Source organism: Emys orbicularis, chromosome 5 (genome assembly GCF_028017835.1).
Source record: "Emys orbicularis isolate rEmyOrb1 chromosome 5, rEmyOrb1.hap1, whole genome shotgun sequence".
NCBI lineage: Eukaryota > Metazoa > Chordata > Testudines > Emydidae > Emys > Emys orbicularis.
The window spans coordinates 15793537-15808791 of NC_088687.1; the positions used below are offsets into that span (position 1 = coordinate 15793537).

The 15255-nt window shown below is 44.4% G+C and overlaps 1 protein-coding gene across 1 annotated transcript in view; it reads left to right on the forward strand.

The window, feature by feature from the left end:
• FRAS1 (Fraser extracellular matrix complex subunit 1) overlaps positions 1 to 15255 on the forward strand; it is a 200060-nt gene that overhangs the window by 99093 nt on the left and 85712 nt on the right. Inside the window, exons 28-29 of the mRNA XM_065405125.1 lie at positions 3817 to 3933; positions 14958 to 15072. Of these exons, the coding sequence (XP_065261197.1) occupies positions 3817 to 3933; positions 14958 to 15072 (232 nt within the window). The remainder of the gene's footprint in view (positions 1 to 3816; positions 3934 to 14957; positions 15073 to 15255) is intronic.

A 15255-nucleotide genomic window follows, 5' to 3' on the forward strand; every position in this document is an offset into this window, starting at 1 on the left:
CATCTGTCCTAGAGCAGCTTTTATTTTCCTCTGGGACTTACTCTGTTTGCTGTGCCTTATCCATTATCAGGATCAATATTGGTGCCTGCTGACCGACAGGTTTAATCATAAAAAGGCTCCCTGTAGGTAGGACCAAATCTTAGTCTTAATGCAGGTAAAACTCCCACTGATGCTAAAGAGAGTTTTGTCCGACTGCAGGATTTGGCCCCTTGTAATGACTGCAGTAGTAGAGGTATCCATCTGCGGAGCTGATTTATTAGGCTAACTCTTGTATGGTGATGTTGACCTCGTTCGGAAAGTCACAGACCACATTGCAGATCTAGGGAAAATTGCCTTTCAAACGACATGCCAAGGGACTGCCAACTCCTAGAAGTTTGTCTGATTCGATGTCCATCTCAAAGAGGAGTAGACTCTTGAGAGGAAGTTTAAATTGCAACACTCCAGTAGTGATATCCTGCTGGTAGCCTCCCTAGGCAGGAGATGGAGGAGTAAAGTCATTAAAAACGTGTGAGAGAATGACTGTCCCCAGAGTGAACAGGTGCACAATGGCTTATACGTGCATGGCCTGGCTTAGGACTGCCACGAGAATGAAAACAGCAGACTCATTACAGCCAGGGCTGGCTCTAGGCACCAGCAAAACAAGCTGGTGCTTGGGGCGGCACATTTTTAGGGGCGGCATGGCCGGCGCCAGAATGCCGCCCCTAAAAATGTGCCCCGGCCGCCCTAGCTCACCTCCGCTGCTGCTGCTCGCGCGCCATGGCGCGCGAAACAGCTGATTCGCGCGCCGCTGCTCGCCCTCCCTCCCAGGCTCTCAAACCTGGGAGGGAGGGGGAGATCCCGAGCGGCCGCGGCGCGCGAAACAGCTGATTCGTGCGCCGCTGCTCACCCTCCCTCCCAGGTTTGAGAGCCTGGGAGGGAGGGGGAGACTCTGAGTGGCCACAGCGCGTGCGCCGCTTCTCCCCCTCCCTCCTAGGCTTGAGAGCCTGGGGGGAGGAGGCAGGGCTGGGGATTTGGGGAAGGGGCGGAGCTGAGGCGGGGCCGGGGGTGAGGTAAGAAAAAAACGGGTGGGGGGGAGGGCAGCCAAAATTGTTTCTGCTTGGGGCGGCAAAAATCCTAGAGCCGGCCCTGATTACAGCATTGGCCTCCTAAACCCAGGGTTGTGAGTTCAATCCTTGAGGGGGCCATTTAGGGATCTTGGGCAAAAATCTGTCTAGGGATTGGTCCTGCTTTGAGCAGGGAGTTGGACTAGGTGACCTCCTGAGGTCCCTTCCAACCCTGATATTCTATGATTCGGTGTGCCCAGAGACTGATGCTTGCTGGGAAAGTGATAGTATCTGGATCTACACAGAATATTTGTTGTTTAAAAATGCCGATGCTCAGGGCACTCCACTTTTCAGGAGCCCTGCGACGGAGGTTTTCATGGAGTCAGTGTTGGTGCGTGGGGGAGGTCTGGGACTGGTGCCCAGGCAGACCAGGTTTGGAAGGGAATAGGACGGTGGGGAGGCGTATTTTCCCCACCAGCCCCACAGACATCGCTAGAAAGACATAACCCAGCTTATTGCACTCTTATCTTTCTGTAACCTCTTGTAATAGGAACCCTCTTCCAAGATAAGGAGTTTCCAGGGGGCAGCTGTGCCTTAGGCGATGTCCTGGGAATGACTGAGTGGGGAGCAGAAGGAGGGGAAGGAAACAACACTCCATGAGGAGATGGTTGCAGAGTTTTCCACTGCCCAGGCCCCCTCCCATAGGTATATCTCTGTATCTGGGTGATTCATCCCTGAGAAAAGCATCACCTCGAGATTTGCTGCTGCAATGATGGAGGTGTGGCTCACGACTCCAGCATTAAGTTCTGTTTTGCACGTAAAGCAGGGATTTAACATCTTTTGTTTTGTATGAAAAATGCAGCCTGCCCTCCCCAAACGTACTGTGCTTACTCTGAGCAGCGAGTGGATTTTTTTGAGAGTTGAGTTAGATTTGAAAACACCAAGGCCAAGTGCCCATCTCTCTCCTAGGGTTCCCTCATGTAATAATTTAATTTTCATAATAGACTGCTCCTCTCACTCCATCAATAAATGTATATATAGACAAAAAGGCACAAAATACACCCCAGCAGCCATTATAATAAAATAAACCCCACCTTCCCAGCAGGCAGAAGGATCATAAAATCCCTCAGACAGTACCTTGCATTTTGCTTGGGAAGTTTAACAGTCTCCCATAATGCTAAGTCAACATGAACATTTGCATGCAATATTTGTTACATTTGGTTTACAACCTAGAAGCTATTACTGACAGGCAATTAAGGTAATTTCTGAAGTAATTAACATAAGTGATAATGAGGAAGTTGAGAGTGCCAGATGTTGAGCAAGCTAATCTTTAATTTAATTGCTATGTTGCTGTTAGGTATATGCCTTTTGCATGAGTCAGACGTTTGTTTTTAGTTTCTTGGTGCAGTGACAATAATTGATGAGGAGCCCTATAGGGAAAAGAAGCTACAGCATGCGATGTCACATCAGAAGATCATAATACATCTGTCTGAGTGCAGAACAGTGGATTGTGACTTCCTAGAAAAGGCAGGCTTATGTGTTTTCAACAGCGCTCTGGGAATTGTAGTTCAAATGACATCAACATAAACAGACCCTGTGAGTGACTAAAATCATTTCGGTTTTACTCTTTTAGGCCCCAGTTCCGCAAAGCATTTTCATGCACGTTCTCAACTTGAAGCGGGTGTTAAGTCCATTCTTACTCAGCAAACTGTTTTAAGTTCTATTGAAGTCAAGGACATACTGGGGCCTAATCCTTCCCTGGTGTTGAGCACCGATGTGTGGTGCTGAGCAGGGAAGGCAATGAGAGCTAAGGGCGGTTGCCGACTTTCAGGATTATTCTAAGCTTTTCTAGCATAGTTTTTACACTATGTTTTAGTGCTTTTAAATTTTTGTAAAAATAATTTTGCTGGATCCATGTGTTTATAAAAAGAAAAAAAGAAGAAGCAACTGCAACTGGACTGTGATGAGTTAGATATTAATTTCATCTTGGTATTGGGATGGTGGTATGGATCATCTTCCAGTGTGGAGCACAAAGTTGTCTTGTGCAGCCTTAACCTTTATAGTATATTGTATCAAAGCCAGGGCCGACTCTGGCTTTTTGGCCGCCCCAAGCAAAAAAAAAAAAAAAAAACCTGCGGCGCGGCCGGAGCGCGGGTACAGGGAGACCGGCTGGGGGGGGAGCAGGCGGGAGAGAGAGAGAAGGGGGCGGCCAGGGCTACAGCGGGGGCGCTGCCACGCGGCCCCTCCCGCTGCGCCGCCTCCTGCCGCGAGGGCTCCGCTCCGGTCGGCGGGGAGGGAAGGAAGAGGACTGCCCTGCAGGGCGCTCCGGTCCTCCACGCCACCGCCCCCTACAGGGTGGCTGGAGCGGAACAGCAACAACAAAAAAAAGCGGCCGTGCCGCCCTAGGATTGGGCAGAATGCCGCCTCAAACAATCTGCCGCCCCAAGCACCAGCTTGCTCAGCTGGTGCCTGGAGCCGGCCCTGATCAAAGCATAGTACAGTCTGGCACCTACTATGTGAGTGCATTTGGATTACAGAGAAGCAACCCTAAGAGACATCTGGTTGAAGGTACAGTATGATTTTTTTCAGCATTTATCATCTAGTTCTATTGCTGGCTCATGTTCTCAGGATCAGCCCCTAACTTTGTCCTACCAAAGCCAGAAGGAAAAGGAGGAGTAGGGCAGGTTAAGAGGAGGGCCTAGAAAGGCAGTTGTGTTTTCAAGCAATAGCAGTTCTTCATCGTTGCGAATGAATTGTGATCTTGCATTTACAGGTATCGAGTGCTGCTATTCCACAAACCCACCTGGAGACCCACATGTTCAACATTGCCATTCTCCCACAGATACCTGAAGCACCACAGCTCTCACTTGGGTCCTCTCTCCACATGACTGTAAGTCTACCCCAAAGCCACTGAATAATTGTCACTGCATTTTTCCTTCTCATTATGGGAGTGCACTGAGACCAGACTTTGCCACAGAACAATTATCACTATTTGCTTCCTCTTAATGTTGTTCAGTCTGTGCTTTGTACCTGATTCAAGCATCAAGGGAAGTTTAAAGAAAGAGTGCTATACAGCTGGATGCATAGTAGAAAAAAGAAAAGTGAAATGAATCATAGTCAGCTCAGATGTTGAAATGTAAAAAAAAAAGTTGGAAAATCAATATGAATAGAGGTGATTGAGATAAAATTGTAGATTGTAGAGGCTCTTAATAAAGAAGATAAAGGAAGAAACTACATTTTAACATCTTTTCAAAGAATTCCCCCAGTTCTTAAAACCCCATGTATTACAGAGGCCATTACAGTGGGAAAAGGCAAAAAGCATTGGGTTAGAGAGACAATAACAAATAGATCTATGAGTAACTACACTGCCATCCATATTTACAAAGATCACAGTCCGCTCACAATGACAAAGTTCCAATCCATCAGTCTGACACCAGAAACATTTATTATTATATTTTCCTAAAACATTCAGACATGTCTATTACATTTCACTGTAAATTACTCTTTTTGAAGCATTGGCACTGGAAGTAAGTATTGCGTTTTTATACTATGTCATGTAACCTAATGCAGTTGTTTCCCTAATCATTTTAATTTGAAGAGACGCCTGCAAGGCTGGTGGGAATTAAATTAGACACACAACAAGCCTTGTAGGGATTGGCAGGTGTATGTAGTGTATATGGCGTATATTTTTGCTTTGTTCTGCTGTCTGCTCTGTTCCTGTGACCTAGCAGAATGCTGTTGTATACCTGAATCCTCCTTGGAGTGTTCTGCTGATAGCATAACCCACTGAGACCCATGCTTTATGCCAACAAATAGACCTTGGTTCGACTCTTTCTTTCTCAATGCAGACTGATGCAAGGCTCACTGACGTCAAGAAGAGTCTTTTCAGTTAGGTCAGTGGATCCACAAGTGTAGCACAGTGCAAGAAATTCATGGTGCAGTGATTAATACAGAGAAACTCAGACCTTCTACAAATTGGGCCAAATTCGGCCTTGGCATAAATTGATGCAATTCCCATTAGCTTCAATGGGACCTGTACCTGATTCACCAGGGCTGAATTTGGTCCATATGGCCTGTTTTTGAAGTGTAGGATTGCTACTCACGCTTGTTATTTTCAGCATGACCCTGATTTTAAGATCATTTCAAAATATCTTCAGGGAGAATTCAGCATCATTGTCTTGATGTTGGGTTGTGCAACCCCTGACAGCACTGAGCAAACATGTTGTGACACTGGCTTAATGGCATTGTTGTTGTTATTATGCTCAGAAGTGTACTGGGTACCTGTTGTTGGGGCGTAGCTACCCCATAGCACACACTGCTGGTCACACATTTCCCTCAATTTCCTTCTCTGAGGTGGGTCTCTTTGGCTCTCCACATGCTGGTCTGTGCTGGAGATGGGACTTAGCCCTCTGGCCAAATCACAAGCAAACCTGTAGCAACAGTTCAACAAACAAAAAGGTCTTTCTGCCTCTTCGCTCACCCTCTGGGCCTTGCTCCCAGCCCCTTTCTTGGCTACCTGTGTGAGTTATTCTGGCTCTGGGACAGAGCTCTGGGTCCCCAAGCTGGTTCCGGTGGAGTACCATTCTCAGCCACTTTTGGGCTCTGTTCCTTGAATCCTTCCCTGCTGTGGTACAGAGCACTGGGCTGCCACGCTCGTTTTCTGGGAGTACTTCGTCTCCTGCAGACCCTGGCTCAGGCCTTCCACAGAAGCCTGCCCACTGCCTGTGGTTCCACCTCAAGATTGATCTCATTCTCAGTCCTTTTATAAGGCCCATATGTCCATTAAGCTGTCACCGGACCCTCCTTAGTCCCTCCACCTCAGGCTGGAAGCAGCTAATTAATTATGGCCAGGTGTGGCTGGCCCGTCTCCCCTTAAAGGGGCCAGTCACCCTGTGACTCTGCCTTATGAAAATAAGTAAAGACCCAGTCTGTGCCGCAGAGAGTCAACGGGACCCAGCAAGTGAGGGTCATAAACAGACAAGTTGATAGTCGGTTGTAATAAGGTCATGTGGTGATTAAGGCATGTGGACATCTCAATGGCTCTGCTACCTGCTAAAAGGTATATTCTCCCTGCCCTTCCCCCTGTGACGTTGTGCAGTCTATATGGTTTTATAAAAACATGATAATAAGTGAATATAATGTAACTGGAATAGTTTTATAGAAACATGATAATAAGTGAATATAATGTAACTGGAATATGCTTCATGCAAAAGGTCTCTTGTAAGGTATCATTACAAAGCTTATAATCTACTGAGTGTGATCATCCTATTTGTATAAATGTACCACTCTTGTATCTAAAACTAGAAATATAAAATATAACTCTGAGGACCTATTGTAATTCTGCAAAGTGTGGGCCATTAATGGTGGTTTGGAATCTTGATGACTCCCATTAACCAGGACCATTGTCTGCAGATGGCTCTGTTTACCTGTGAGTCTTCCTGTATATGTGTGTGCTGGCAAGTGGGTAATGAAGTCTTGCAGTGACATGTGATCATGTCACCTGAACTGGAATCCATCTTTAACCTGGTGCTTTTCCAGTGAGGGGGGGTGGAAACCCAGAGGGACAAAGGATTCCCGCCTTATGCAAAAGATATATAAAGGGGTGGAAGAGAACAAGGGTGGAGAGGAGCCGCCATGAAGAATCCCCTAGCTATCACCTGAGCTGGAACAAGAGCTGTACCAGGGGAAAGAATTGTGCCCAGGCCTGGAAGGTGTCCAGTCTGAGGAAAAAACGTACTGAAGCATCTCTAAGGGTGAGATTATCTGTATTTAGTTTGATTAGACATAGATTTGCACATTTTATTTTATTTTGCTTGGTGACTTACTTTGTTCTGTCTGTTACTACTTGGAACCACCTACTTTCTGTATTTAATAAAATCACTTTCTACTTAGTAATTAACTCAGAGTATGTATTAATACCTGGGGGAGCAAACAACTGTGCATATCTCTCTATCAGTGTTATAGAGGGCGAACAATTTATGAGTTTACTCTGCATAAGCTTTATACAGGGTAAAACGGATTCATTTGGGTTTAGACCCCATTGGGAGTTGGGCATCTGAGTGCTAAAGACAAGCACACTTCTGTGAGCTGTTTTCAGGTAAACCTGCAGCTTTGGGGCAAGTAATTCTGACCCTGGGTCTGTGTTGGAGCAGACGGGAGTGTCTGGCTCAGCAAGACAGGGTGCTGGAGTCCTGAGCTGGCATGGAAAATAGGAACAGGGGTAGTCTTGGCACATCAGTTGGCAGCTCCCAAGGGGGTTTCTGTGATCCAACCCGTCACACCCCCCACCCCCACCATGTTTGCTCACAGACAAGATGGCCGAAGTGAGGCTTTAGGAGGGATTTGAAGGTGCCCTGGTGAACAACTTTGGGGCAGGCGTCCAAGCATATGGGAGATGGCTTGGAATTGCCTGTGAGAAAAGCCATTGCTGAGTGGAGGGGCTAGGAGAGAAGGTCAGAGCTGTAGGCAGGGGTGCAAGATGGCTGGCGTTGGGAACCAGGGCTAGCCGTCTGAATGAGATGCACAGGCATGTCTGACCTTATTAGCTACTAATTCTTTATTCATGATGTGTTAAGTGCCTACGGCATGCTTGGCTCTGTCATAAACCCAGATAAAGACAGAGTCCCGGCCCAAACAACCTTGCAGATAGACAAAAACACAAGGGGAGGATAGAGATAACTTTAGATCTGCCTATTGTAGGTCCTTATACAACTCCCATTAGCACAGTCTCTGCATGCCCCACCACACCTCTGTGAAGTAGGGCAGTGCTGTTATGCCCATTTTATAGAGGGGGAACTAAGGAGCAGAGAGACTAGGGCCAGCTTTTCAAAGCTATTTAGGTGCCTAAAGATGCAGATAGACGCCAAGAGGGATTTTCAGAAGCACTTAGGTACCAAACTCCCACTGAAATTGAAAGTAAATGGGAGTTAGGCACTATGGTGCTTTTGAAAACTCCACTAGGCTTCTTTAGGCATCTGCATCTTTAGGCACCTGAATACCTTTGAAAATCTGGCCCTTAAGTGACTTGCCCAAAGTCACACAGGAAATCTGTGATGAAGCCAGGAAATGAAGCCAGGTCTCACAAGCCCCACCCTGGGACCATCCTTTCAGGTGTAATAGGGGTGGGTGGGGAGTTCTTGCTGTTTCATATTGGGTAGGTAAAGGATCAGTGCTAACCTGGTGAGCGATATACTGTGGAAGAGAGTAGTTAGCATGTGATTTCTTAGAAGAAATAGGTTTCCAGGTGGCACTGAGGGAGGAAGGCCTTGAGTCTGGGAGGGAGTTCATTCCACACATTGGGGTTGGTGAGGTAGGGAGACAGGAATGGGTGAAGGAACTGAAGGGAGTGGTGAAACTGGGAGCAGTGAGATCATCATGGCACAGTGGTCTTATCAAGGTTTAAAATAAGGGCAACCTGCTGGCAATAATAAAATCTGTTCAAGCTGTTATTTGGAGCACTATTTGGTAATGTATCGTTTTCCTTTGCATTTTTTTTTTGAAACAAGATTCATGGGGGAGGTGTCCGATTGCTCCATGCAATGCTGGATTTTATAGCTAATTACACAACAAAATCCAACAGTGTCATAAAATATTGTGCTTTACTTGAGGGGGCTCATCACAACCTCTTTGAGAGACAAATATGCCTTGGAGGCAATTACAAAGGGACCATAACATTAACTCTTCTCATCATAAAAAGACGGCAGTTCCCATGTCAGCGTGATTGAGTTCTGCTAATCCGTTTTCAAATGTCTAAATTCCTTCAGAATTAGACTGGTGTCTTTGCCGAAGAATGAGCTCAATGCTAAGTCCTTCTACAGCACAAGATTGGTTTGACTGATCTGGACTAGAAAGGTCAAAGAAAGTTAAATGAAAGTTTGCCGATTAAGCTGGGCATGTATCTATAGTGTTTCCTTTTTCAATTATGCATCAAGTTACACCTTTCCCAAAAGATATGATTGATGAGGTGAGCATGTCGCTTCTCTGATGGCAAACGCTAGCTGAGTGTAAGCTGAGATCACATTTGTGGGGTGGAAGGAAATTCTGTGATGGTTCAAGTGCAGTTTTATTCCAAAAAGTGGCTCTGTAAAATTGACACCATCATTATCATGAGACTTGTTCGCTTTATGCATTCAGAGCCATATCTGCTGGAGTCAGTGTCAAAAAGAACTTCCACTGCCATCAATTTCTGTTAGCTGTGCAGAGCCAATGTAGCTAAGAGGTAGCAAGCTGAATTCTATTCCTTCATGTGCATCATCAGCAGAATTGATTTCTAAGTTCCTTTCAGATACACTTGTGCAAATGTGCTGAAAACAGTGGGGTTGAACAGGTGTCCCGAAATACTGATTTATTTAATGAATGGTGTATATTAGACTTAATTTGCTTTTGCTTTTTACTCCTAGCTGTTTTTTAAGATGTATTTTGTCAGGAATGTTGCTTTAATGGTGCATAATGGCAGCATCAAAACTATAACTTTAATCCAACTAGGCTGAGGACAAATATACTCCCACAGTGAGCACTGGAAATAAGGTTGGGGTTATCTGTTTTTTTATTCATTGTGCAGTGTATTTGGATACAAGAAAGTACTGTAGGAATTACAGGCTTACCATACAAGATAATTAATTCACTTTTTCATCTGAGGATCTCAAAGTATTTTACAAAGGTGGCTAAATCTCATTGTCCTCATTTTACAAATGGAGAAACTGAGGCACAGAGAGCACATATAATTAGCCCGAGGTCATACAGTGGCAGAGCCAGGGATGGAATCCTGGGCTCATGACTCCTAGGCTATTAGTCCATGTTGTCCAGAATCCTGCCTTCAGCATTCGCCCGTATCTGACACTTCAGAGACAGGTAAAATCACGCCTCATAATAGATCTAGCCAGTTGTGTAATACTGAAACATGGGAATTCCATACATAGTCATAGAGTTTACGACCAGAAGGGACCACCAGGTCATGCAGTCTGACGTCCTGTGTATCCCAGGCCACTGGCAACACCCAGCACCCACATGCTAACCCAACAACCAAAATTAGATCAAAGTATTACAGCCCATAGGAGACTAGCTATTATGTGCCACAGGCAGAGAATAGGAGTGACTGAGTTCACCAGTGACCAAGGCCCTTGCTGTGGCAGGGAAATGATTGTGAGACACTGCCCAGGTGATCCTGGCAAGTGACCCGCACCCACACGCTGCAGAGGAAGGTGAAAAAATCCCCAGGTCACTGCCAATCTGAGCTGGGGGACGACTCCTTCCTGACACCACATGTGAGGATCAGTTAGACCCTGAGCATGTGTGCAAGAACCAGCCAGGCAAGCACCCGAGAGAGAGAAATCTCAATACCACCACAGAGTCCTGGTCCGCCCCATCAAGTGTGCCATCTCCAGCCGTGGCCACTCCTGATGCTTCACTGGAAGGAGATTTTTAAAAAACCCAACCCAACACATTGTGGGGGTGGGGGAGGAGAAATCCCTTCCTGACCACTGAAGGTGGCTGGCTAAAACCCTGAAGCATGAGCTTTAGGAACATCTGACAGAAACTGGAAGCCCTGCCTCCGACCATCACAAACAACCCCATCACACAATCACATTCACAAATTTGTCCAGCTCTCTCTTTAAACTAATTAAGTTGTTTGCCCCCACAACTACTGTTGGGAGGCTGACCCAGGACCTCACCCCTCTTACGGTTAGCAAACTTTTTCTAATTTCCAGCCTCAATTTGTTCTTGGCCAGTTTATATCCATTTGTTCTTCTGCCAACATTATCCTTTAGCTTACACAGCTCTTCACTCTCCCTGGTATTTACCCCTCTGATGTATTTGTAAAGAGTAATCATATCCTCTCTGGGCATTCTTTTTGCTAGACTAAATAAGTCCAACTCTTTCAGTCTCCTCTCATAAGGTTATCCTAGTAGCTCTTTTCTGCACCTGTTCCAGTTTGAATTCATCTTTCTTGAATGTGGGTGACCAGAATTGCACACCGTATTCCAGATGAGGTCTCACCAGTGCCTTGTACAACGGCATTAATACTTCTCCCTCTCTACTGGAAATGCCTCTCCTGATACATCCTAGGATCGCCTGTGGTCCATCTAGTCTAGTAGTCTGTCTCTGACAGTGGCCAGTATCAGATGCTTAATAGGAAGGTGCAAGAATTCCTTTAGATGAGAGAATTATGGAATAGAGGAAATTTCTTCTCAATCTTATCTATTAGTAGTTGGCTTATACCCTAAACCATGAAAGTATCTATCTATCTATCTATCTATCTATCTATCTATCTATCTATCTATCTATCTATCTATCCTAATCATAGCAAAATACTGTGTTAAAAGAACATCATTAAGGTCGCAAAGTTGAGCACTCAAATGCTAGGAAAGTACTGGGTCTTGTGAAGGGATGGAGCATACTCAGTCACTCTGTGGGGACGACTCATGTCCAGGCCAGTCACAGCACTAGAAGCCGTGAGAAGCTCAGACATGCCCAACGAGGATGGAATCTTCAGAGATATTAGCAATAAAGCTCTAACAAGTTTCTAGTGAGCATGTGCAAACTTTCAGAGGTTATAACTTGGCTGGATGTGGGCAGATTTTTACAGAGATGGTAAAAGGTACGCAAAGGACCCCTCCTAAATGTCAAGTCCCTGATCCAAAGCATAGGGGCTCTAGAGCATGTCAGAGTAAGGGCCACAAGAAACTTCCCCTCTAGCATTGTTCTTAAAAATGGCAGAACCATGTTGGCAGAAATTTAAAAAAAAAAATCAATCAGCCTAATGTAGACACCCATCATGGAAAATTTCTGTCCAAACAACAGAAGTTTGGCAAAGTTATAAGCAACTGAAAATAGGGTCCTATAATGGGATGCGTTGTTCAGCCTCAGTAATAGGTGGTGGTACTAGTCCCACCTATAATATAGTTATTTATATCCCATTGAATAATATTGCATATGTTCTCCTATGCATATAAATGTCTAACATTTTTTTTTAAATCCTACTGTCCTCTTGGCCATAATATTATCTGCTGTAAGTAATAGATTAATTAGGGAAGTAGTTACATTTTCCAGTTTTAAATTTGTTGTCTTTCAATTTCACTGAATATCCCCTTCTTGTATTAGAAGAGAGGATAAATATGAATCCTCAGTTTACCTTCCAGATAACAAGGCTTGGCAGAATTCATTTTTTATTTTTATATGGTTTGGACGGATAATATTGTTGTTTATTTTTAAGCATTTGTTTTTATATGTTTATCAATTGACATTTTTGCAGATGCTGGAAATCATGGGAGGGATCAGACAATAAGTGTTTAATAGCAGTAGACATTGATGTTCTAAAAATTAAAACTTTATAAGAGTTAAAACGCCAACTGTCAACATCACATGTCAAAATATACGAAGTAAAAATCCTCCACTAACACTGGCATTCCAACCCTTTATATATACACATGAAGGTGGGACACTAATAAGTTCCCAAGCAGCAGTTTTCTTACTTTGCCTGTCTGTAAATTTGGATTATTATCAATGGAAATATTTTTTCATTGGTTTGTGTGTGTATGGTGAAATCGTTGTTTATTGACATTGACCGATAAAAATCTAATCTTTCCAAACCTACCTGTAACATTCATTCTCTTGTATATATCTATCACATTCCCTCTTCATTTTTTTTTCTCTAAAGTAAACATTTTCAGGGTGAAGTCCTGACTCTATTGAAGTCAATTTGAGTTTTCTTGGGAACTTCAGTGGGGTCAGGATTTCACTCCCAGTCTTTTCAATCTCTCCTCATAAGGAGGTTTTCCATCCCTCTGTTCTTTGTAGTTTCTTTTTTCTGAATCTCTTCTATTTCTGCTATGCAGTCATCAGAACGGAACATAGGATTCTAGGGTAGGCGATACCACTGATTTATGTAATGCCATTGTAATATTTTTGGTATTATAAGGTAGTAAGTAGACTACACGATATGGTGAGTGGGAGGAAAAAATTCTTCTTGATCCTCAGCAGATGATCATCTTATGCTCTAAAGCAGGGGGTTTAATTGCCCATGTAATTAACTTAGCTTGAATAGATACAGATGTTGGTGATCACGAAATGATCTGGGCCCTTTTAGGATCCAGATGGAGTATTAAACTCAGTGACCTCTTGCAGCAGTTTTCTAATGCCAATATACTGGCATTAGAAAAGGTTCAGAGAAGGGCAACTAAAATGAGTAGGGGTTTGGAACGGGTCCCATATGAGGAGAGATTAAAGAGGCTAGGACTCTTCAGCTTGGAAAAGAGGAGACTAAGGGGGGATATGATAGAGGTATATAAAATCACGAGTAATGTGGAGAAAGTGAATAAGGAAAAGTTATTTACTTGTTCCCATAATATAAGAATTAGGGGCCACCAAATGCAATTAATGGGCAGCAGGTTTAAAACAAATAAAAGGAAGTTCTTCTTCATGCAGCGCACAGTCAACCTGTGGAACTCCTTGCCTGAGGAGGTTGTGAAGGCTAGGACTATAACAGGGTTTAAAAGAGAACTAGATACATTCATGGAGGTTAAATCCATTAATGGCTATTAGCCAGGATGGGTAAGAAATGGTGTCCCTAGCCTCTGTTTGTCAGAGGGTGGAGATGGATGGCAGGAGAGAGATCATTACCTGTTAGGTTCACTCCCTCTCGGGCACCTGGCATTGGCCACTGTCGGAAGACAGGATACTGGGCTAGATGGACCTTTGGTCTGACCCAGTATGGCCGTTCTTATGTTCTTATGTTAGTTAATTCCACTGCATTAAGACTCTCATACATCCACAAGTTATATATATATATAATATGCAGTACAGTGTGCTCCCACACCATAGTGGCTCTTTGGAAGTGTTGCATTGATAATGTTCTTGTAGTGCAGGAAACGGTACGCTGTTTTAAAAGACTTGAATAGAAAAGGAAAAGCTACTATTCCTTGACATTTCCATGGAAATTTTTCAGGATTTTTTTAAAAAAGCAGATTCACTCAAAACATATCTGACCAATAAGCTGGCTAGGGAATGACTTGTACCTTCACCCAGTAGTTTTAAATCACATTGATTATTTTTTCCTCATCCATTCTAAAAGTGTGTGTGAGGGGGGATGTATAAGGAGCACTGCTCTGAGGCACATATCCCTTTCTGCTTCCCCCTTGCTCCAACGTGGGGTAGTAATCTGCAGCAAGGCCATGCCAGGAACAAGCTGTGACACCCTGCCCTGTCAGCTCTGCTGTACTGGCTGGTGTGTTTGGATGGGGGGGAGGAGACAGAGCCAGGACTCTGTTCACTCCTGGCCTACCAGTCCCCAGATTGGTGAGGGAAATCAAGGCAGCAGTAGCTCTGTTCACACCTCCGTTCCCAGACCAAGCCCAGGTCAGGATAACCTGCACAAGAGTGTAAGGGACGGCGGGGGGAGGGGAGGGTCTTAACTTTCTTGCATGGACGTAAAATCTCTGTGTAGTTCATCTCTGATTCCCACTGGTTCTCTGGAGATAGGAAGACTCATCACTGATGGTGAGATAAAGTGCTCTCTCTTCTTAATGATTAATATTTGCCACTCCTGTAGCCCCTTCCCTGTGAGAATCTGAATCTGGTTTACAACATTAGGTCATAGGTGGTGAATAAGCCTTGCGCTGGCCTTCTGCACAGAGGTACTTTTAACCAGTAGTGAACCCCACAGCACCTCCTAAAGGTAGCTGAGTATTGCCCTGTTGGACAGACGGCACAGTGAGATCAAGTGACTTGGCCAAGGCTCTCCCAGCACGTCGCTGTCAGGGATCTAAATGTGTAACTTTAAAGATCAGGTATTCTGAGACTCTTGTGTTTAAGGACTGGTTCCTTTGGGGAACAACTCTCTCAATTGATTTGTTATATTTCTGAGCAAATCTCCAGGTGCCATTGGCTTTTGTGTTCATTGTATAATGTGTTTTTTAGGCACTGGAGGATCGGGTGACAGTGATTGAGCCGCATCATCTCTCCTTTGTAGACTCAGAGAGTCCGAGTGGGAAAATCATGTTCAATGTGACTGTACCTCTGCAGCCAAATCAAGGCAAGATGTGATATTAATATGCTTTTTTTTTTTTTTAAACAAAAGTCTTAGTGCTGGAGGCTAAGGATTTCTGTGCTTTTATTGCCATTTCTTCTAAGTTCTCTAGCTTTATTCAAAGTATCTGTCTGTGCAGGCAGGTATTAATCTCTCTATCCTCCTTCAATACTTTTCAAACCATCTATT